The 23,369-nt window shown below is 34.1% G+C and overlaps 1 protein-coding gene across 3 annotated transcripts in view; it reads left to right on the top strand.

Moving 5' to 3' along the window:
* Positions 1 to 23,369, top strand: part of Epha5 (EPH receptor A5) — a 367,473-nt gene that overhangs the window by 8,896 nt on the left and 335,208 nt on the right. For all 3 annotated transcript variants that reach the window (XM_021161798.2, XM_029477706.1, XM_021161794.2), the window contains exon 2: positions 21,518 to 21,582. In XM_021161798.2, coding sequence (XP_021017457.1) covers positions 21,518 to 21,582 — 65 coding nt within the window. The remainder of the gene's footprint in view (positions 1 to 21,517; positions 21,583 to 23,369) is intronic.

The raw sequence follows: 23,369 nt of genomic DNA, 5'->3' as shown, positions 1-23,369 counted from the left end.
CTTCCTTCCTTCCTTCCTTCCTTCCTTCCTTCCTTCCTTCCTTCCTTCCTTCCTTCCTTCCTTCTTTCTTTCTTTCTTTCTTTCTTTCTTCTTTCTTTTTTTTAATCATTCCATTCGTTCACATTCAAATGATATCCCTGGTTACCCCTCCCAACCCTCCCATCCCATATCTGCCCTCCCCCCCCTGCTCTTTTGCCTCTCTAAGGTTCCTCCCCCACCCACCCACCTTCTCCTGTACCACCGCTCCATCATTGAGAAGAGGTGAGGAAGATGCAACAGAAACAAAATAACTAAATAACTTCTGTAAGATATTAGATGTGGTTGACTGATATTTCTTGAAGCCTGTGAAACCAAGTATGCAGAGAAAAAGGTGCTGAAATGACAAGGAGGTCAGAAAAAAAAAATCTAGCTTTGTATTTTGAAACCAATTAGTTTTATTGATGGCAATCTCCATCACTTACTACACTTTTTAGCAATTCATTTTAGTTTGTTGTGGTTCAGTTTACTTGTCTATTACAGGGTTGTTATAATGAATATTACATATTTCCTATAACTGTAGCAGAGGAAAAGTGAACAAATCCAGTTTTTAATTGATAGAATTCTCCACAAAAGAAGATCAGGAGAGGGAGCAGGAAGCCCGAAGTGGAGCTGAGTAAAGCTCTCAGTCAGTCATGGTTTGTGTGCTGAATTGAGTCAGTATAAAAGTTAATATTGTCTGGAAGAACTTCCCTAAATGATAAATAACACAAAAACTATCTTCTTCCTCCCCCTCTCCCTCTCATCTCCTCCCCCTCTTCTACTCCTTTTCCCCTCCTCCTCTATTTCTTCTTTATCTTCTTCTAAGATTTAGCAGAAACATTGATCTTGGCAACCCTTTGAAAGTGCCTCATTTGCATAGATGCAGTCATTGTCACTGAGTGATTGCCTTTTGTTTGTATCAGTTTCCTAACTATCTTGCATGATAGATAAGAATGAAGAGCCTTAGAGACCATGATACTACAGCTCTGCTATGTGTTATGAGAGTATATGAATCAGCCCCTTCTGGGTCTACACAGTGAAAATGAATATGTCAGGGCTTATTCTTACAGTTTCTATGAAATGAAACAAGAGTGTATCTATACTGCTGCATAGAATTGCTACAGTCCCATCGCTAAATAACCAATATCAGTTATTCCTTTTCACACAACATGGTATATAGGTTATCCAAGGCATTATTTCTCAGTCACAGGTCATCATCTTTCTTGAAGTGGAAGATGAAAAAAATCTTGTGATAGGAAGGCAATTTAACAAAAGAAATTGACAAAATGTCCCATGTAGCTGTACAAACTAGAAAAGAACCATCTGTGTCCCAATTTTCTGCTGGGTTTTGTTATCTAATGACAAATTTGGTGACTAGACAAGGAAATGAAGGAAAAGATAAGTACCATTATCAGGGGTATAAGTGTTGTATCTTTAATTTTCCACAGAAAACAGATGCTTCTTACCAGCTACATGAAACATCAAGGGTTATCTGCAAGTATTTTGAACATTTGCCATCATGTTATAGTTTTAGGATCATTCTTGTATATGCCTTGATATGTTACAGATTTTACATTAAGGTATGCATGTGTAAACCATTAGAATACACATAGTGACTTTGAATAGAGTAAGAAGATCATTAAATTAACTGGTTCTCAATTTGAAAATCCATGGCAGGGAAAATGCTTAAAGTTTCTTGATACAGATATCTGACACTCCTGATTCCAGTACTAAATACAGTTTTCCATTTTCAGTTCCCAGAACATTTCTCTTTTTAGTCACATGCATATTAAATATATTTCTTGGAAATATGAGTAGGTTTATATATTTCCAGAAAGGTTTTAATATAATTACCAGAAGGCTGTTCTTTGGCATATAAGAGACAATAACAAAACCTAAGGAAGTTTAGAACATATTAACATTACATTACTTGTAAATCTATAATTGCATACTCATGGCTGCCTATGCCTTATTCACAAATTCAAGCTGTCATTCACTTTTGATTTATTATATGTCATTGCTATGGTTTACATATGTGTTTGTTTTCCTAGAAATGATCCAAATGAATCCTCATTATTACCATTTTATTTTTAAGGAAAGTGAGTGTATAGTTAAATAACTTGTTTCAATATATTTGTGTCAACGTGGAAATGCCTTCACTCAAACTCAGACACCCTTGCTTCAATACTAGTCTTCTCAAGTCTTTATGCAAGGGGAAATTTTGCCATCAATTATCTACAGCCATTTCTACCCATGTCAAAAGTGCCTAGGATGAAAATATATGGAATTCTGGAGGCTTTTCTTCCCACATTCACTAATTACTGATAATCATGCTATCAGTAATATACTTAATCAATGCTTGCACATTTTACACTTGCTCACTGTTTTCTTCATGGTCCAGTTTCCATTATCATGCATTTAATTCTCTTTTTTATCTTTCTTTTGAGCTGAAATCCTATGTCCTTATCATATTTTATCTTTTCAATGGTATTTGAGAATATGAAAAATTTAATTGCCATCCCAGGCCAATAGTATATTCTAGATCTATATTTTTAGATCTATATTTTAATGCCGATAATCTCATTAAGAATCTCTTCTCAGTATAGCTCTACCTATTGTAGAACACCTTTCTTGTTCTACTACGAAAACAAAACACCTTCCAAAGTTTCAGTCAGCTTGTCCCACATTTCCATGTTCAAGAGGAGCGCCTCATGATAAGTAATTTCCCCTGAACATTCAGTGGAAACATGTAGGCAATTTTTGTCTCTACTACAGACCCACTATCATTTTTTTTGCCTCTTCTATGTGTAGATTTAGATATAATATTTTATAATAATTTTGAGAGTTGTTTATATCAGGAAAGAATATCTCTGTCTATGAATCTCATTAAGATACCCCTATGAAAGTATATTTTGCCTATATAGTTCATTAAAATACTCTTATTGGTAGGCTACATTAGAGGAATTCATTACTGTTATAGAAGGATCTGAATTAAGAAAATATTATTTAATTTTAAATGCTGGATAATATAAATTGCTAACAGTTTTTGCCCAAAATGAGTTCTAAATTATGGATGTGTTATGAAGCAGTGAGGGAACAGGCTCCAGACTTGGGCTCAGACATTTGAAGCTATGAACCTTCGGCAAACTAGAGAACTCTTCTGCATCTACTTCTGATCTGTAAATAGGAATGTTATAATACAGTTTAGGATTGCACACATTGAGTTCATGTCTTTAAAGTGCTTCGTAAAATTGTATGTCTTACAATATGACAGTGTTACATATTACATGTTCAGAAACCTTGGGTTGGCATTCTGACATTGAACAGGGCATTAATTAGTGAGTATTGTCTTTACTTGTTGAAAATGAAGATGCCAAAGAGTCCAAATTTAATCCCTTGGTAAAATTTTTCAACAGACCTCCAGAAGCCATAGGTTACAAATCTAACCTTAATTAAGCACAGTAGTCACTGCTTTGCTTCAGGACCATAGCTCCTGTCAGTTTCCCATCACTAACCTATGGAAGGAGAGTGGTTTCCTCATGCTTAGTGACCTGGATTCTTTGAACACAATCAGTCACACCCACACTATGGCTAAATTTTTATCCTGTCTCTATAGATAGATTTCCTCAAGTTTGAGTTTTCCTTTCCATTCCTGGTGTGGTCTGTCACTTGAAATTATGTTTTCACTTGTTCATGCCTTTCTGATCTTTATGAAGAATGGAAAAACTTTGAAAATAAAAGTTAATCAGGGAAGCATTGCTCTGAATTTGGATTTGAGTACAGAGACCTTATGATTTCCCAACAAAAACAGTTTAATTCCAAGACACTGACAGTAGAATGTCTTATATTTTGCATTTCTTTGATGCATCACTGTGGAGAAAGCATTTTCTGTCTGGAAGTACATTGAGAGCCAGATCCAAAACGTAATTCTCCATCTGGAACATCAGGGAAGTACATTGTACTTTATAAATCTATGTTTGAGGAATGCATACTATCGAGTAAATTCTTTAAGTGATTTAAAGCTACTATTTTTAACAGCAGTTTCTTTCACCATCCTATTCTCTTCTTGAGGATGCCAATATAACTCTTTTCTTAAAGCTGTAATTAAGAGAACTTAGAATTGTTTTTATAAAGCCCCTAGTAAATTGAAAAGTTACTAACTGAAAGATTGTATGATTTGCCAAGCAAAGTAAGCAGATACCAACATATATGCTTTCAGAACCATTTACTTTTTATTTATAAAATGTTTAACAAAGATGGACTATCTACTGATTATCTAATATATAAGAAGTGTTTTTAATGTGTGTTATGATTAAGAATTTGTGATGGAATCAAGTGTTATTTTATTTTTGTCACCTCCCTATGGCAACCTTTTAACATTCATACCATTTGACCCACTTTATAGACTTTTATACTCAAAGTATGAAATAATCTTACATCAAAAACAATTAATACAAACCATCTGTTGGTAATTTCAGGAATTGAAGGAATCAATTTTATTTATTCTGATACCTGAGTATATTCATGCTTACATACTTCTTGAAGCACTTTAGATTTACAGCATCATGGTAATTCTTAATATTAAATGGAAAATGTCAGGAAAATGTGTGTCCAACCATTATGTGGATAGAATAGCATTGAAGTACTAGCTTACATGTAAAATAATTATCTTCTCACCTATAGTTTTGGTAGCTTATGGGTAGTTTGTTTAATTAACAATCCTTCCAGAGAAAATTCCTTACAGGAAATTTTAATTTACTGTAAAATAATAACTGTATAAAATATCAGATAATTTTTATTTTACTAACTTGTACAATTGTTTGAATTGAATAATTTTATACATAGGAAAGATGAAAATACTGCTGTGAAGGCTTATTGCTTGATCTCCTTTATCTCTCAAGCTAACCCCAAGTAAACTGGTGTTTTCTTTTTTTAAAAGATTTATTTGTTATTATTCATAAGTACACTGTAGCTGTCTTCAGACACACTAGAAGAAGAGGGTGTCAGATCTTATTACGGGTGGTTGTAAGCCACCATGTGATTGCTAGGATTTGAACTCAGGACCTTTGGAAGAGCAATAGGTGCTCTTAACTGATGAGCCATCTCTCCAGCCCACTGATGTTTTATATAGAGAGAAAAGTTAATTTTGGCATAGTTCAATACTTTGTAGTAGGTCAGAGAGCACTTCATTTGACAAAGCATCAATGTCCAAGTTGCTGAGGCTCTTGACTTTACCAATTTAGTCACATACTACATTCCTCTCACTGTTACCATTGTTATAATTTTTATTTTATTTTATTATAATACTTTTCACGGAAGGAATTATAGTTTAGAAAAAGCATGTGCCACAGAATCCATCAATACCCACAAGATTAATATGAATATTTATGTAAAAGAGCATGGAAAATTCAAAGTGAGAAAGTATGACTACAGAGGCAAGTCCACAGAAATTTTAAGTTTTTATCTTCATGTACATGGCATTCATTTCCTTATAGAAAATCTGTCAGATCATCATCAGGAAGCTAACTTATTTCTGATCCTGGGATTCCAATGATGACCGTCACAATGGTAGTTTTGCTGGGGATGCAAAGGATAGCCTGCATAGTATCATAGTATCATCTTTAGTATCAAAATGCATGAAACATTTTTCAAAGATATAAATCTTTCTCCTCAACATCTTCCTTTTCTTCCTCTTCTTCGTCCTTTTATTTCTCCACTTTTACCTTTTCTCTCCTTTTTATCTTCCCCCTTTCTGAATATTTTCCTCTTACTACCCTTCCTCTTCTTATTATTTTTATTCTATTTTTATAGAAACTTTCATTAAAAATTATTCACTGTAAAGTTTAGGCATCCAGTTACTTATTGAATCTACATTCAATGTTTGTGTGTGTGTGTGTGTGTGTGTTTTAAATTTCCTTCTCTTTGAATGAATAAGCATCTAAGATTTCTTCTTTGGAGTCTATGGGTTTTGTTTGCAGGCTTGGAAAAGCACTGTTATATAAAAGACAATGTGATAGCATAACAATTTTTAGATTTCTAAATATGCAAATAAATTAAACTTCAATGTATGGTATAGACTACTTTCAACAAAAGTTTTCTCACCCAGAGGGTCTTATCAGAGCCAAACTAAGAACACTGTTAAATATATTATGATTGGATGCCAAAAATCACCTGGTAAATGCATTAAATCATTTCTACTGAAAAATGCATAACCCAAAAATTGATAATGTCAAAATATCTGTACCAATTATTTTACATTTTTAGGAACTTTGCTTTAAAAAGGTGTTCACAAAATAAGATATGTGGATCCTAATTTTGTCAATATCTAATGATATGTATAGAAAGATTAATTGTTGTTTTGGTCAATACCTGCAGTTTATATCACCATCCCAGTTCAATTGAAGAACAGGAAGGTTCATCTTGTCGACCTAAATGATGGCAAACTCCTCAAATTGTCCACTGTTAGCTTAGCATAGACATCTCATAGTAGATGTGTAGGGATGGACTTTTTAGAAGAGTCTTCACTGCTCTTGGGCTCATCTTCATACTGGTGCTTTTAGAAACACCCAAAATTATTTACATTTGTAAAATTTTACTATGGATTCAAATGTGAAAAGTCTATATTAATTTTGGTACATTAGAACTGTCCCTAGAGATGAACTACTTATAAGGAAAATATTTTGTTACTACTCAGTTCAGAGGTATTGGTCATGATTGATTGACCCTATAATTTTGCTTCCATGCTGAAGTAGCACATTATTATGAATGAAGAAGGGAAGAATTAGCCATCCAACTCAAAGAAGTGACTAGAAAAACAAAACAAAACAAAAAAAGTGACTAGAATTCTACAGTATTAGTTACTTTATTGGGTGTTATGACTCAAAGTCTGAGATTAACTGTTAATCAAGAAAATAATTATCTTGAATCACAGTTTGTCACATAAGAGTCCATAGCCAAAAATCAAACACTAAAATGCTGGTACTCAGTTCATTTTCTCTTTTATGTGCAGTCTAGTGCCCCAGCTCATGTGATGATGTCACTGACATTCAGGGTGGGTCCATCTATCTACTGTTATACCCTTCTTGAAACACAGTTATGGAAATAATGGTAGTGAGTTTCCATGGTAATTCTAAATGGAGTTCACAGTGAAGACCCATTACAACTGCCTTAGTTAGGGCATTAAAGCCTTGAAGAGACACAGTGATCATGACAACTCTTTAAAAGGAATACACACTGATCATGACTTGAGCATCTGAGACCTCAAAGACCAATGATGCTCACCTACTCCAACAAGATCAAACCTCTTAATAATGACACCTCCTAAGAGCCTGTGAAGGCCTGTTCCTCTCAAACCACCACATTCCACTCTGTGGTTCCCATATACTTGTAGTCATACCACAATGCAAAATGCGTTTAGTCCAACTTCAAAATTCCCTATAATCTCCAACAGTCTGAGAATTGTTTAAAAGTCTAAAGTTCAAAGCATTCTCTGAAATGCATGCAATCTTTTAACTGTAATTCCCTGTAAAATCAAATTGAGAAAGCACATCACATGCTTCCAGCATATAATGGCACACATATTACAATTCTGAAAGGGAGCATAGTAAGGAAATACTGGACAAAAACAAGCTCACATCCATCTTGGCAAACTCCAAACTCTGCATTTCCATGTATAATGAATGACAAAGCACCCTTCAGATTTCCAACTCTTTTTGTCTTTGTTGACTACAATGTACTTCTTTCTGTTGGGCTATTTCTAATCCCTGTTAGCAGCTTTTTTATTGACAGGTATCACATGACACTGGCATCTCCAACATCTTGAGATCTCTAAGTTAATTCAAACTTCCCCTTCACAGTATCACACAATGGCTTCTCTGGGCCTCCTTATGCCTTCCCTCCGTAGCTTCCCTAGCTCTGGAGAGAGACTCCATAACCCCTTTTCTTGTATCCTTAACTCCAAACTCAGAACCACAGGGCTGAATATGCCAAGTTCTGCTTTTTGATGTAGTTGCAACTTGACCCCTACATTCAATTACATCTTAACCCACTTTCTGTTTTCAGTGGTTTCCTTCACTGCTTAAGATTTTCTCTCCTGAAACTCAATCTGTAGACCAGGTTGGCCTCAAACTTAGAGATGAAGCTTCTTTCTATTCATCCAGAGTTCTGAGATTAAAGGTACCACATCTGTTCTAAGCTTTTCCTTAATTCCCTTTCATGAATTGGAAGCTTAGATGGGTGGAATCTTGCCCTGAGGTCACCACCAGTTTAACATCAGGATTTTATTTAATCTGTTTATCTCTTTGAACACGGGACTTAGCTCTATTCCACTTCAGTGTTCCCATTTCTCCTCAAAATGTCCATTTTGTAGATTTACTTGTACAATCTTCTCCATTTCATTATAGATCACCATAAACATGGCCACTAATAACCACATGACACAACCCACACTAGGGTATTCTAAAATCTGTTATGCAAAGGCAATTAATCCAAAACTCTTCAATTTAGCTTCAGGCAGACATTTTCGACCAGGGCAGAAAGCAGACTCATTCTTCACCAAAATGTCTTAATAGTTTCTAGGCCACATACTAATATTCTTCTCTGAAACCTCTTTAGCTAAACCTCCACCCTCAGTACCACTGTCTTCTATGTTCTTACTAGGATGGACCTTTAAACCCTACTTAAAATACGCAAAGTATACATTACACAAAACAAAAGCAGAGTCAGAACTAGCACAGTAATAAGCCATTCCTAGTACAACTTCTGTGTTAGTTAAAGTTTAATGCTCTGAGGAGACACCATGACCAGAGCAACTCTTATAAGGAAGAACAATTCATTGGGGCTGTCTTACAGTTCAGAGGTTTAGTCCATTATTTTCATTGCTGGAAGCATTTTAATATGCAAACAGACATGGTACTAGAAAGGAGCTGAGGTTTCTATATTCAGATCATCAGGCAGCAGGAAGCAACTTCAACACTGATAGTGGCTTAAGCACCTGAGACCCCAAAGTCACTCACAGTGACAAACTTCTTCCAACACACTTCCTAATAGTGCCACTCTCTAAGGGTCTATGAGGACCATTTTTATTCAAACTACCACAACAACCTTTCTCCTTTTGAACAAACTCATGATGACCAGCATAATTCCCATTTATTTCCAACTCTTCTTTCTACTGCTTTCCAATTTTGATAGGCTATAAGACTTAAATATGTATATATTACAAGACATTTTAAATATAAATTATAGGAAGGGATAGACAGCAAGAGAGAAGGAGGGAGAGAGAGAGAATACGGGGAGCAGCATATATGAGCATTGCTCGGTATAAATGTTTTATTATTGATTTCTTACTAAACAGTATGAAAATACTTTAAAGATAAATAGGATATACTATTATGAAACATCAATGTTAACATAAGAGAATAGTACAGAAGAAAATGAATATTCTAATTAAAGCAAGAGATGTAGTCAATAAAATAAATCTTGGTTTCCAGATTGATATTCAAAATATAATTTTCATATTTTTATTATCTTTAAAAAATAATATTAAATGTATTTGAAGTGAATTTATGTTATAAGTTGCAAATATTGTCAAGGACACATGGGGCGGGCTACTGATGGATCCAGAACTCCACATGTTACATCCACACACATGACTTTCATTCACACTGACACACATATACACATGTTTAACAATAAAACATAAAAGGAAATAAAAACTAAGCCAAATAAACACTAAACACACAAACTATTCCTCAATTTTTCCTCAATTCAGGTGCTTTGAATATAATAGATATCTAAATTGGATATTTAGGAAAGAACTTTTGTTGTTACTTTCTTGCTTACTCTTCTATTTTATGCAACTTAAAACTTTACTAGCTGTCAACAATTTTGTAGGAAATTGTAATTCTCTAGCATGGGGAATTACAGTGTGCTCTGCTTAAATGAATACATTTGAAATTTTCAGCTTGTTAAAAATGTATGCATCTTGTTTATGTAGGTTCATGAACATTTGTGTGGGTACATGTATGTGTACATACATGGAGTGCAGAGAACAACCTATGTAGCATTCCTGGGAAGGCTGTATACCTCCTTTGGAACAAGGCCTCTCATTGCTCTGAAGCATGCTTTTCAGGCTGGACTGGTTGACTATGTCCCATTGATTTATTTTTCCCCTCCTTCCCCAGCACTTGGTACAAGTCATTATGACTGATAGTTTTGTTAGGGTTGTATGGATTGAACTCAGGTCTTCATACTTGCAAGTAGGTAGGTTCCTAATTAACTCCCTCCACCCAGATGCTCATTTTCATCTTGCATACACTATGTTAAGGATATTATTATAAATGCTGGTCTCTGTAACATACTATTTATAACTCAATAAACGTATCAACAAAATGTATTAATATAGGAAATAATTATTTAGAGGTTTGAACCTTTGTATTCAGCAAGTTAGACACTGGGTCAGATTCAATGGAGAAGTAAGAAGATAAAGCCTTTGATTAGATAACTCGGATTTAGATTACAGCTGTGTGCTTATATTAGTTTTGGGACCTTGGGCCATTGGCCTGTTTAACTTTTCTCAGCTTCAATTTCCTTATCTGTAAAATGAGAAACATAACATACCAAAAGATCAGTGTTAAGATTGAGTGATAAAAATGTGAGTACAGACACATATAATTTTATTAGTTTCAATCGCTGGCTTTACAGACATGAGAATTGAGTCTTTGAAACAAACAAACAAAAAAAATCTCCTCCTCAAGGTTATATGACAACATAACCAATATTATAAGAATAATGAACATTAACTGTTTCACGAATCATTTTTCAATTTAAATGTGAATAAACATATTTATTTTTGCAAGTGCTACAGACTTGTAAAATTTTGTATTTGAAAGGAATACCTTCATATAATATCTTTACCCACATTCTTGTAGAACCAAGCATTTTATTGGGAAGCATATTCTGTGATAGAGAGACTTCTTAACCTCTTATGTCATGCAAGCCTGACATTTCTCTCTAAGATGAAAACAGAATAAGGGATTTCACATGTTTAGTCACCATAGCTGACAAGGTAGTCACTGAGACCATATGGTGCTGCTCTTTTCTTGCAACATGTCCTGTGAAGGTAGCAGATTGCTCATTACTCATAATCTAGCTGTCAGTGGATCTCTGTGTTAGTTTTGCTTAAACACTTTGTACAGACAGACTCACCAGTAGATGTGGACTGTGAATCATTCTCTTCCTTTCCATCTCACTGAGTTGACACTTTCAGACTTCATTATTAATTCATAATCATTAGAATGCATTTCTGACTAAAACTCATTCCGTCATAGGTGTCAGGGTTTGTGTGTGTGTGTGTGTGTGTGTGTGTGTGTGTGTGTGTGTATTATTTGCTCAATAAATTTGAAAATCAGCAAGAATATTTCCTTTATTAAGATAAACATATTATCTCAAAAGCAATAAAAAATAAAAAACAAGGGACTGATGAGATAGCTCAGTTGGTAACAACGTACTACTCTTTCAAAAGACCTGAATTTGGTTCCCAGCACCCATGTTGTCAACAGTTATATGCTTGAGTATATGGATTACATATATTACAATCAAAAGAAAACCAAGTTATTTTTAATTAAATAATGAGTTAAATTTTGAATGAGGTTTTTATAGTCCTATCATTAACCTTGCTATATAATGGTTGAAATGTTATTTTAGAAAACAAAAAAATCTTCAAAGATGAATATGTGGGCGTCAGGTGGCTCAGGAGTTAAAGTAGTAAGAATTCATTCTGTGAACAGAATTTTGGAGGAATCAAAAAAACAAGGCAAGAAAACTAGATTGTAGAAGCAAAGAGGAACTTGCCTTCAAGCTCTGACAACTGGAAGTTCTAGCAGTTGAAATACCCTCTTTTGTCTGTAACAACTCTTTATTATGTTATTGACTAGGGTTAAGCAATAAAATTGATTTTCCTAGTATAAAAGCAAGTCCTAAGAGAAAGGTATTTCAAGTTTAAATGGATTAGCATTGTTATGATAGAATTTGGATCTGGCGCTCTGTTTCTTTGTCCTGCCGACCTCATTCCACAGACTCTACTTTCCCACTGCTTGACTCATGGTCTTCAGGTATCTGGTCCAAGATATAAATGGCCAATCCAGGACAGCTAGAAGTGGTATTTGGTCTCATTGCTTTGACACTTAAAAATAGTTTCAAAAATTCCCTTTCCTTGCAGAATCCCTTCACGTATCATTGAACAGAACTGATTTAAAAGTAGGACCCAGTAATGGAACTGAAATTAGTTCTGATTCCTATAGGATTTAGCAACAGTGTCAAACAAACCAGAGCCTGCCCTCAAAGAGTGATCAAGAACATGTGCGGAATACTTGCTGTTTGTTCAGTCACTCAGTGTGGTGGTAAAGGTAAAGAAAAAGAAGGATAATTTGGTTTCTTAGTTCTATTGACCAATTTAGGGAAAACGAGAGGCAAATGGTTTGTGTAGTTGTTTTGTTCAATTTTGGTAGAATATTGGGTATTATATACTGTGGGGTAGACATATACTGGGTGTAGTGCTGGAACTGACAAAAGGGTTGAGCATTTTGTAATAAGATTGATAATGAAATCACAGATATAACATTCACTGGAAGAAAATTCCAGACTTAATTTGAATATATTTACTAACAATGCTTCGTAGACCAAGGGTGCACAATACAGGAACCAGAAATAAATGAACACAGTTATATAAATATAATTTTGATAAATTTATCAATAACATAGGAAGAGAACAATCTATTCAGTAGATGGTGCTGGGAAAAATGGGTATTCATCTACAGCAGAAATTAGGCTCAAATGCAAAAAATGAAAGGTCTAAGCAGATCTATAACCTTAATTTGAAATGTAAAATGCTGAAACTTCTGAATACAAGCATTGGGAGCATGGCTCAGAGCATAGTCACAGTCAAATATTTTAAGTAGAAAAAGAGTGTCACAGGCTACAGTCCCAAGCATTGCTAAATGGGAGATTACATGAAATCAAAACAAGAGGATTTATCCACAGAGTGAATGAACAATGTTTAGAATGAGAGAAAAACTCAGTTATCTCCCACTCTTTTATTCACAAATAAAATGTGTAAATAACTGCAAACATTTAAACACCAAAAATTCTCTTGTCAACCAATAAATGGGCCAATAAGCTGAATAGATCATCTTCAGAAAAATAACTACAGTTATCCAATAAATAAAATAAATAAGTAGATAGACAGGTAGATGGATAGATAGATAGATAGATAGATAGATAGATAGATAGATAGATAGATAGATAGATAAAATGATGGATAGATGAATAAATATTTCTAAAAGCATTAAACATCCATAGTCATCTAGTCAATAAACACTAAATTAATTTATAGTTTAGTCTTATCTTAGTTAGAATGACAAGCAAAGTTAGGAAGGATTATGGAATAGAAAAATTAGTCACTATTAATAATTAATTAATTTGTGCAAACAAATGTATCTGAACTGGAAATTGGTGTGGATGTTCTTCTCAAATATACAGCAACTAATAATAACTAAAAAGGAGATCTCATATATGATACTCCTCTGTCACTCCTGCACATATACCCAAATGACTCTATGCTCTATCACAGATATATTTGCACATCCATGCTTATTGCTGTTCATTCTCACTAGAGAGGAATGGCATCATCCTAGTTGTTCACTAAAATAGACTGTGACCATGAAAATATGATACACACAATTTGTGATACTGTACTATAATATAATATAAGTGGATCATATTAGAAATACTCTAATGATTGAGTTAAGCTGGTGTCTGAAAAAAAATACTTCTTGTTCTACTGTATTAGTAGATCCAACTTCTAATTTTTGTGTACATAGAAATATGGCAATAGATTCTTAAATTAGAAGGTGTGCAGAGTAAGGGGGAAAGGAGCTTTAATGAAGGCAGGTGTGCAAGGTAATAGAACATTTAGTAAAAAACTGGAAAGGGAAATAAATCCTAGGTAGGGCAAAGTTAAAAGTAGCTGTAAAAAACACAGTGACCAGAAAGAGAATCATTTGTTCTGAAAGTGGTATCAACTAAAACTAAATATATATTTTCATGATGGAAAGAAATCTACTATTTTGTGTGCTAACTAAATATATATATATATAAATGAATTTAGGAATATTTTTAAATAGTACAACAAGAGTACTAACTACTCAAATAGAAGATTGTTGGGTGATGCTGACACTTGAAACTACTATTTGGTTAGAATGGGCTTAATTATTTGTTGGTAGTTGTCTTCAGGTAGTGGCAGTAGGACAGATGTGTCTAGGTTTAGGTGGAATTCCAGGAACAACTATTAGTGCTTACTATCTATCTCTAAGACCTCATGTACTGTCACATGTTCTTTTACTCCTTGTTTCCATGATGCATTCTGATCAGAACATTGGTGTTCTCATTGAACATTTTGAAGAATTTCTAAGATGAGTATATAAAAGAGTATATATTCCTCAAACTATTGCATAAAATAAAAACTGAAGGAACACTACCTAACTTGTTCTATGAAGCCACAATTACTCTGATACCTAAGCCACGTTAGGACCCAACCAAAAAAGAAAACTTCAGACAAATCTCAATTATGAATATTGATGCAAAAATACTCAATATGTAAGTTATATAATTGCATAGCTCTCCCATGATTCAGTAAGTACATTGTTTGCTTATTTTATTTTTATATTGATGAGAAGCTTATAATTAGAAGAAATAAACTCTCTTGCATTTATTATCCATGAGATTTTTGTATTGCTTTGGGTTTCTGTCTTTAAGCCAAATATATCAGAAATCTATGTAATATTCCTCAACCTGTAGCGTAACTTTTTACCCAGTTTACAAATGTAATTTTCCAAAGAGAAATATGTGTTTCTTAACTCTTTACTCGTGATTGGTAGCTGCTCATTGTCCCCTGAAGCAGTTGACAAACTATAAAGTCAAGCCTTGAAACCAGAAATCGTATCTGTGCTGACTGGATTCATGGAGAGAGGGCTGGACAGCTGTGTCTTTGTGGTTTGCTCCCACAAATTATTTTAAAAAATTGACATTTTTTAAAAAAACCTTCATGTATCAATAGAGATCTATCTGGTAGTATAAATGTTTGCTAATTTGAGCATCATGAGAGGAAACTAATAGTAGCAGAGTACGAATATACCTTCTTACACTGGATTCCCTTGTTGTCCTCAAGGATTATATATATTTTTTCACCATATGTGGATGGTGACAATATCAAAGATCCTTCCTTGGTCATTCAGTCATATTAAATGACTGAAAATATATTTATTCCTGTGTGCTTTTTCCCTCAATAGTGCAGTGCATTTTTTGTGGTCTTAATGTCTCATCTTAGCAAGATATTGAAGAAAATGAAGTAGCACCAAAAAGTACTTAACAAGTTATAGATGTTTGAAAGTTATAACCAAAAAGACTGTATTTGTTTTTATTTAATATTAATATTTATCTCTAGTTGCTAGCATGTATGCAGTTGAGAACTTAGTCTCTTAATGTATTCATCATCTCTTCATTAATTTTTGTTCTTGCATCTGTTAATCCCATCAAAAATAAATTTATGATTCTCTTTTTTTTATTTGAATTATTTATTTACAAACTTTTATAGTTACGTAAATCATGGAGATTATTTGAAAGAATTATTTCAACATTAAAACATATTTATTATATTTTAGATTTCTGATCGAACTTATTTTTTGGCCAATACTTATATGATATTTTCTGATTAAATTTTTTCCAGATAGACTGCTCAGCATTTATGAGAGTACATGCTAGTTTTGCAGAAGGCCCAAGTTCAATTCTCTGCACCCATGTCAATGATGCCCTCTTTTGGCCTCCATTAGCACTATACTCACATGTCTCACACACATTCACACACAAACACACACACACACATATACACACACACTCACACAAACACACAAATGGAAATAATAATCTTTTTGAAAAGACTTTAAAATTTACTGTATTAGTGAGTTCTTTTCCTTTTATATATTGACTAGGAATTTGCACTAGATTATATACCCATTGATCCCTGTAGGCTTATTTCTCCTGAAGGAATTATTACCTTATTTCTGATCAGCTAACCAATCAGCCCATCTTCCTCATGATTATATGATTAATAGTTGATTGATAAAATGACCTTGAAGGCTTTTTATCAGTTCCATTGTGTGGCTTCATTTTAAAACATAAATAACAAAATAAAAACATTTTCCACAAAATATCAGATATTTAATTAATGCTTTCCAGAGTAACTGTGGTATCAAACATTTCCTCTAATTATATTCATTAGTGGCTTCTCTTGGACAAGTTTTAATTAAGTTGTACAATGAAGATCAATACTCATTGCGTATTCATTGTAATTTACAACACTCATATATACTGTTCAGAACAATTTAATTACTGTAATTGTAGCAAAAAAGACATGTAGAAATTGCAATCTATTACTGCCAATCCACTCTTTAATAAATTTGTTAAAGTTGTTGGGAAATTATCTTCTCAAATTCACATTTGTATGTACCCTGTCTACCTCTCAGTTATTTTTTAATACTGATTTATAAAATATTTCCATATATATATATTTATATATGGAAATAGAGACATTATTGGCACTACTGAGAGTGTTTTTCCTATATTCCATCATAAATATTGAGAAATAACTAAGTATAAATAAATATCCATAATTGCACCAATTTGGTGAAAAATAGTCTAAGGGAATTACATGGGTAGATTATTCTATTTTATTTCTGTAAATTAGACTCCTATTGCTTTAACTTTATATTTTTACATAAGGATTTACTTTTATTATATAAGGAAAGATTCCAAATATAGTAACTTCTGTTAAAGGATATTCTCCCAGTAGCATATTGTAAAAATAAGTGTAAAGAAGAATAGTTATAGTAATATCAGTACATAAATGTCAGAGCATCTCCACCTTGGAACAAGTAAAACATTGACGAGATAATTATTTCATGGAGTTCTTTGTTATGTACAGGGGAATGGTTAGCCATATGCTTGGCTTTTTTTCAACCACAATAGGAAAAAGAAAAAAGGAAAAGAAAGAAAGAAAAGAAGAGAAAAGAAAAGACTAGACATGTATAAACATCATTAGAGATAGTAGATGAGAACTACTGTTGAATGGTGATTGAGACACACCCTCTGGTTCAATTCCTTGACAAGATGATTTATTCGTAAGGCACATAGCTGTTGAATATTTGACCCTAGAAAGGCTTGTAGGCTTGTCTTGGTTGCTGTGGTTTTGTTTTCGTGGTTTAATTTAATGTTTATTAGCATGTGTGTATGTGTGTGCTCAAGTATATACACATGAGTACTGGTGTCTGCAAAGGCCAGAAGAAAGTGCCATATGAAGTTAAAGGTTTATATGATCTCCCTGATATTTTAGATGGAAAGAGAGTTCATGTGTTCTGCAAGAACAGAAAATAAAAAATCCTAATTATTGAGCTACCTCTCTAGCCCCAGGGATTGTGTTCTAATAAGGGGGTAAAAGAAGCCAGTGTGGACTAAAGTGATGAGAACTAAGTGATATCAGTACACTGAGTAGTAACACTGCTCTTGGATAAATGAAGGGGAGGATCAGGGCCAAATGATATTACTTTATAAAATATCAAATAAATATGAATAATTGGTAATTATCAGAAATGTGATAATTACTTAATATATCCAAACATCTTATTTAATAATTGAAGAGAAAAGTATATTACACATACTTAGCAGAATAATTTGATTACAGCTTACATTACATTACACATTCCACCTGAAAGAGTCAAGGCAGTAACCTGGAGATGGGAAGTGACATAGCAGCCATGGAGTCATGCTGCTTACAGGCTTGCCTTTCTATACCTTTTACTTTACATATTAACTGAAACTGTTTTCTTCTAGCTGTCTGAAGACTTGATCAAGGTCTCAAGAATTTATTGTGCATTCTGTACATAAATAGAAATATAATTTTATATCCTTTTTCTCTATTTCAAATTATCTAACTGTACATGTAAATATCTTATTTGCATTGTGAGTTTTATGGAATCACTTGTTTTTAGAAGAAATTAATTTTCAGATGCTTGTAGAAAGTGAGATGTATGCATTTCCCATCAATTTCAACATCTGTTATTCTAATGACAAAATTTTTATATAATCACATTAAGTAAAATTATAGGCTACAAATTATTGATGTCAACTGCATTTACAGTCTCACGTTTTTGTATTATATTCAGATATCAATGGCTACCCTTCCCAAATTGTATTAACATCTAAGCTAGTGTCCTGAAACCATTAATTCACTTTTATATACATTTTGAGCCCCAAACAGCAATGTAGATTAATGTGCACTAAAGTTAATTCAAGGGGCAGGAAACAAAGTTTGAAGGCATTGGAGTTCTGTAGTTAGTAATAAATATTTAGAGTTACAAGTGAGGCAGAGGCCAGGCTAACAGGCTGCTATGAATTTCTAGTGTTCCTAAGCACATCGGTCTTGATCAGAGGTTGAAGGTCCTCTGACTGTAGCATACTTACAACTTTAGTTTGAGGGTATGAGCCAGTTTATCTTAACTACACAGGCATACTGCTGCTCAATATCTAACACGATCCAAAGGAGTCATTAAAATGAATAAACATAACAATTTAAGTGTTCACTCCCCTGGCATTTAGTCATGTCTAGACAGAACCTAGTGTCCCAGATACAGTAAAAGGAGGACAAGGACATTTATGTTTAATGTAACCTTATTCCCATGGAGACCAGAAAAGCCAATAACAGAATAAAATGGAGAGCTTAGTTCTTACTGAAAAGGTAGGTGCAGTGTCATGTCTGACAGGACTTATGTGATTGGGTTGACAGTACAATTGTGCTTTCTTTCTTTTTTCATAATTTGTTCTTTCTTCTTTTTTTAATTTTTAAAAAACTTTTATTCTTTAGTCATTTTTTATAATCAAGTCTTTATCCCCTCCTGGTCTGCCCTCTGACTGTTCCTCATCCCATATCTCCTCTCCGGGTCTCCAAGAGGATGTTTGCACCCCACCCCATCCCACCAAACCTCCCCATTCCCTGGGGCCTCATGTCTCTTGAGGGTTAGGTGCATCTTCTCTCACTGAGGCCAGAGCAGGCAGTCCTTTGTTGCTTATGTGTCATAGGCCTCATATCAGATGGTATATGCTGCCTGGTTGATGGCTCAGTGTCTCAGAGATCCTGGCAGTCCAGGTTAGTTGAGAATGATGGTCTTCCTATGGGGTCTCCCTCCTCCTCAACTTCTTCCAGCTTTTCCCTAATGCAATCACATCGATGGGTTGGGTGTAACTATCTGCATCTGACTCTTTCAACTACTTGTTGGGCCTCTCGGAGGGCAGTCATGCTAGGCTCCTGTTTGTAAGCACACTATAGCATCAGTAATAGTGTCAGGCCTGGGGTCCTCCCCTTGAGCTGGATCCCAATTTGGGCCGGTCCCTGGACCTCCTTTCCCTTTTAACTATGGCTTTTTAGTAAAGGCATCATAACTGTAAGGGACTGACAGTTTTCCAATGTGAGGCCAATATGATTATAGTGCTTTAAAGAATATAAAGAAATACTTTCTTGAAGTGACTTGAATCTTTTGTTTACAGAACTACTAAAATAGACGAAAACAGTTCTACTCAGGAAAAACTGTGCATAAGTGAAAGTTAGCATGTTCTGTAATGCCTACAACTTTTAAATTGATTTATAGGATACATATCTTCACGTGTATATTTTCTCAGGGGAATTCACGAAATGTGAAATAGATTTTAGGAAATAACCATAGTTGCAGTTTCAGCTATGATCCTATGTCATAGTGATTTTCTCTTACTCTCTCAGTATAGTATGATACATTTCCTTGTCTATGAACTCTTGTTCATTTTATATTTCAGACTTAGATTTTCAGATAGACTAACCCTTTTAAAACTGATAAAATTCCAAAATATTGGCCTTGAATGTGATATGGTTAGCTTCCAGAAATACTGCATGTGGCTTCTCTCTATTCTATAAGCTAATCTCAATCAAGCAGTTCAGTTACATTGTGGGCTAGAATACTTCAGGAAAAAACCAAAACCAAAACCAAAACCAAAAACAGATGTAAAAGGGTAGAAAGATAATTTTCTTTGTTCCATACCGAAAGCATTTAACTAAACTGTATTCTTTAAATTAATTTTATTTCCCAAAGACAGAATGTAAGCATATTGCATATATTTGTATATGGGTCAGTATGAGTATTTATATCTACATAGAAGACATCTGAAGGTACTCGGGATTTTTTTTTGTTTGTTTGGTTTTTTGTTTTGTTTTGTTTTTTTCGAGACAGGGTTTCTCTATGCAGCCCTGGCTGTCCTGGAACTCACTCTGTAGACCAGGCTGGCCTTGAACTCAGAAATCTGACTGCCTCTGCCTCCCAAGTGCTGGGATCAAAGGCTTGTGCCACCATGCCCAGCCGGGATTCTCTTACCTACAGTAACAAACAAGCCTGTGAATTGCTCAATTCTTCATCCTGAGTAAAATTATATTAATTTGTTTCTCACTTAAATTTTCACTTGTACTGAAGATTTTGATGATGATCATGAAAATATTAAATATACTTGCAAAATGTTTACTGTTATTTAATGTAATTATTTGCCGATTCTTACCAGGCTTTGAGATAAAAATAAAACATGCTTAGCTATAATTTTTAAGGCTGCAAATTAATGCCAAACTCTAAGTAATTGTTTTGTTTGTGTGTTTGTTTTAAAGACTTATTTTTTCCACCTTTATTGCTGGGCTTTTACAGGTCCCACTTGAGGTTTAATAATGAAGATATGGAGACATCTCTGTGGTTTAAAGCCTAACTGGCCTTTTGCTGGAGCAATGTCTTAGCTAACTGCTAACTTAGCCCAGCTTCTCTGCCACTGAGTAGCTCCCTGCCCTACACCCCTGCCCTATGTTCTTGTCTATGTTCTGTTAGCTTGCTCCTGTCTCTGCCAGGTTGTTCTGCAGGTTCTCCAACTCAAGCCACAGTTACCAGCTCTTTATTATGCAAAAAGCCACACTCTTTACTCAACCAATTGGCTTTGGGGGCTAGCAGCTGGCATATCTGTATTTGGGCAGATAAAGTAGTGACAAACATTTACACATCCTCCTATCCCTGATCTGCTCAATTAACAGTTGAGAACACAGGGACACACTTTTTCAAGGCCAGTAAATACAATGTTTGTGGGTGATCCCAACACATCTTATGTGAATTTTTACTTTTATTTGGTAAAAATAACATTTAGGTTTATACATATTTTAAATTTTTTTTATAATTTGCCATTCATTTACTATAAACCAACTGTCCTTTTCATTATGATAATACTTTGGTCATAATAAAATCATAATCTAATATTGGTAATATAAGCAGTATGTATCTCAGCGGGGGTGCAGTAGGTATATACTCAGTTTGGTGTTTTGTTTTATTCTTTTTTTCAGTGAATTTATTGGATTCGCGCACTGTCATGGGGGACCTTGGATGGATTGCTTTTCCAAAGAATGGGGTAAGTTCTTTGGAAAGTTTCCATAAAATACACCGTTCATCCTTCAAAAGTAACATTTGATTGAAATTTAATTGGACATTTTTGTCAAGAAGAGGGTGGTATATATCTGTAAAGTGGATTGGGGGTATTTCAAATGAATGTTGACAGGAAATTAACCAAAAGGGAAGGGTTTTCAGTGACTAAGTATGAAACACATTGCTTTCCCCTTGGTATTTCTCTATACACACACACACACACACACACACACACACACAAGAAAACCTTTTAGCACCTAGGAAATGTGGTGCTTTGCCACAATTACACTTACATTACTTAGGAAATGTAATTGAAATCTGAGTGCAATATTACTGTATGTGAGATCAAATCATTTTTTATTCCACTGGAAAACAATTGAAACTGTTACAAGATTTCAGTTAAGTTCCCTGAGAGCCAAAAGCTTTTCATCAGTTCTACTACCATTCAAATGTTTTGTACTAAGTTTTGAATTTTCTTCACTGAAAACTTTTCGGGCAAAAAATGTTACAACATTTTTATGATTAATATTTTATTAAATTATTTTATTGATATATTAAGGCAAAACATTTGAGATGATAATTAGATATCATATTAAGGCTATATATAAAATGTATATATACTTATATATTATATATTATACATAAATGTATATATAAAAATGTATGTGTATTACAGAATTTACAAATTTAGAAAGGATTACGGCATTATCTTTCTAATTCAGTTCACACGTATGTATCAGAAAATGAAAGACCAAATTAAATATTCTTCTATAATGTCATCATGTTATTCTGAAAAACTGTTTCATAATTTTATAACAAAATAATTTTAATTTTGTAAAAATTTTATTAACCTATAATATGAAGAGTTTAATATTTTAAAAATTTTAAGCTAAAGTTAAAGTGTATTGCCTTGACAAGAAACCCAAAGGTTTTTTTGTTGTTGTTGTTTGTTTGTTTGTTTGTTTTTTGAGACAGGGTTTCTCTGTATAGCCCTGGCTGTCCTGGAACTCACCTTGTAGACCAGGCTGGCCTCGAACTCAGAAATCCACCTGCCTCTGCCTCCCAAGTGCTGGGGTTAAAGGCGCGCGCCACCATGCCTGGCTCGAAACTCAAAGTTTTAAATTATTTGTTTGAATATTATACTTATGGTTTTAAATCTATAAATCTATTTTATTTTAAAATGCATGTAAGCAACTAATTTATCACGTCATAAATACAAAATATATGAGATGGGAACAATTTAGGCAAGAGAATATTATAAAAGCCTCAAGCTAACATAATTATCCCAAATATTACAATCATTATTTTTCAATTAATGAGAAAACCAGTTGAATGAATTTGTCCTTGTGCTGGTTATTGTTGATCATCCTGATACCAGCTAGAGGCATTTGGAATTTGAGTGCAGCACTGAGGACCAGCCTCAATTAGATTGGCCTGTGCGCATGAGTGTGGGGTATTTTCCTGATGAGTTATTTAGGAGGGCCCAGTCTACGCTAGGCTGTGCCACCTGTGCGCAGGTAGTCTTAGACTGTGTAAAAAAGCAAGAGTAGCAATCCATGCAGAGTAGCCCTGTAAGAACCCCTTCCTCCATGGTCTCTGACTCTGTTCTTATTTACGTTCCTGCCCTGACTTCCCTCCAGGACTGATATCAGCCAATCTCAGTACAATGAACTCTTTGCTTCCTCCCGTTTTTTAGGTGTTTATTTCAACAATACGAAGCAAACTAAGACAGCTCTTCTCTAAGAAAGTTAGTTTTAAGAAAGGCAAATAGGT

Source organism: Mus caroli, chromosome 5, assembly GCF_900094665.2.
Source record: "Mus caroli chromosome 5, CAROLI_EIJ_v1.1, whole genome shotgun sequence".
In the NCBI taxonomy this organism is placed as follows: domain Eukaryota; kingdom Metazoa; phylum Chordata; class Mammalia; order Rodentia; family Muridae; genus Mus; species Mus caroli.
This window is presented reverse-complemented; position numbering and strand designations above follow the sequence as displayed.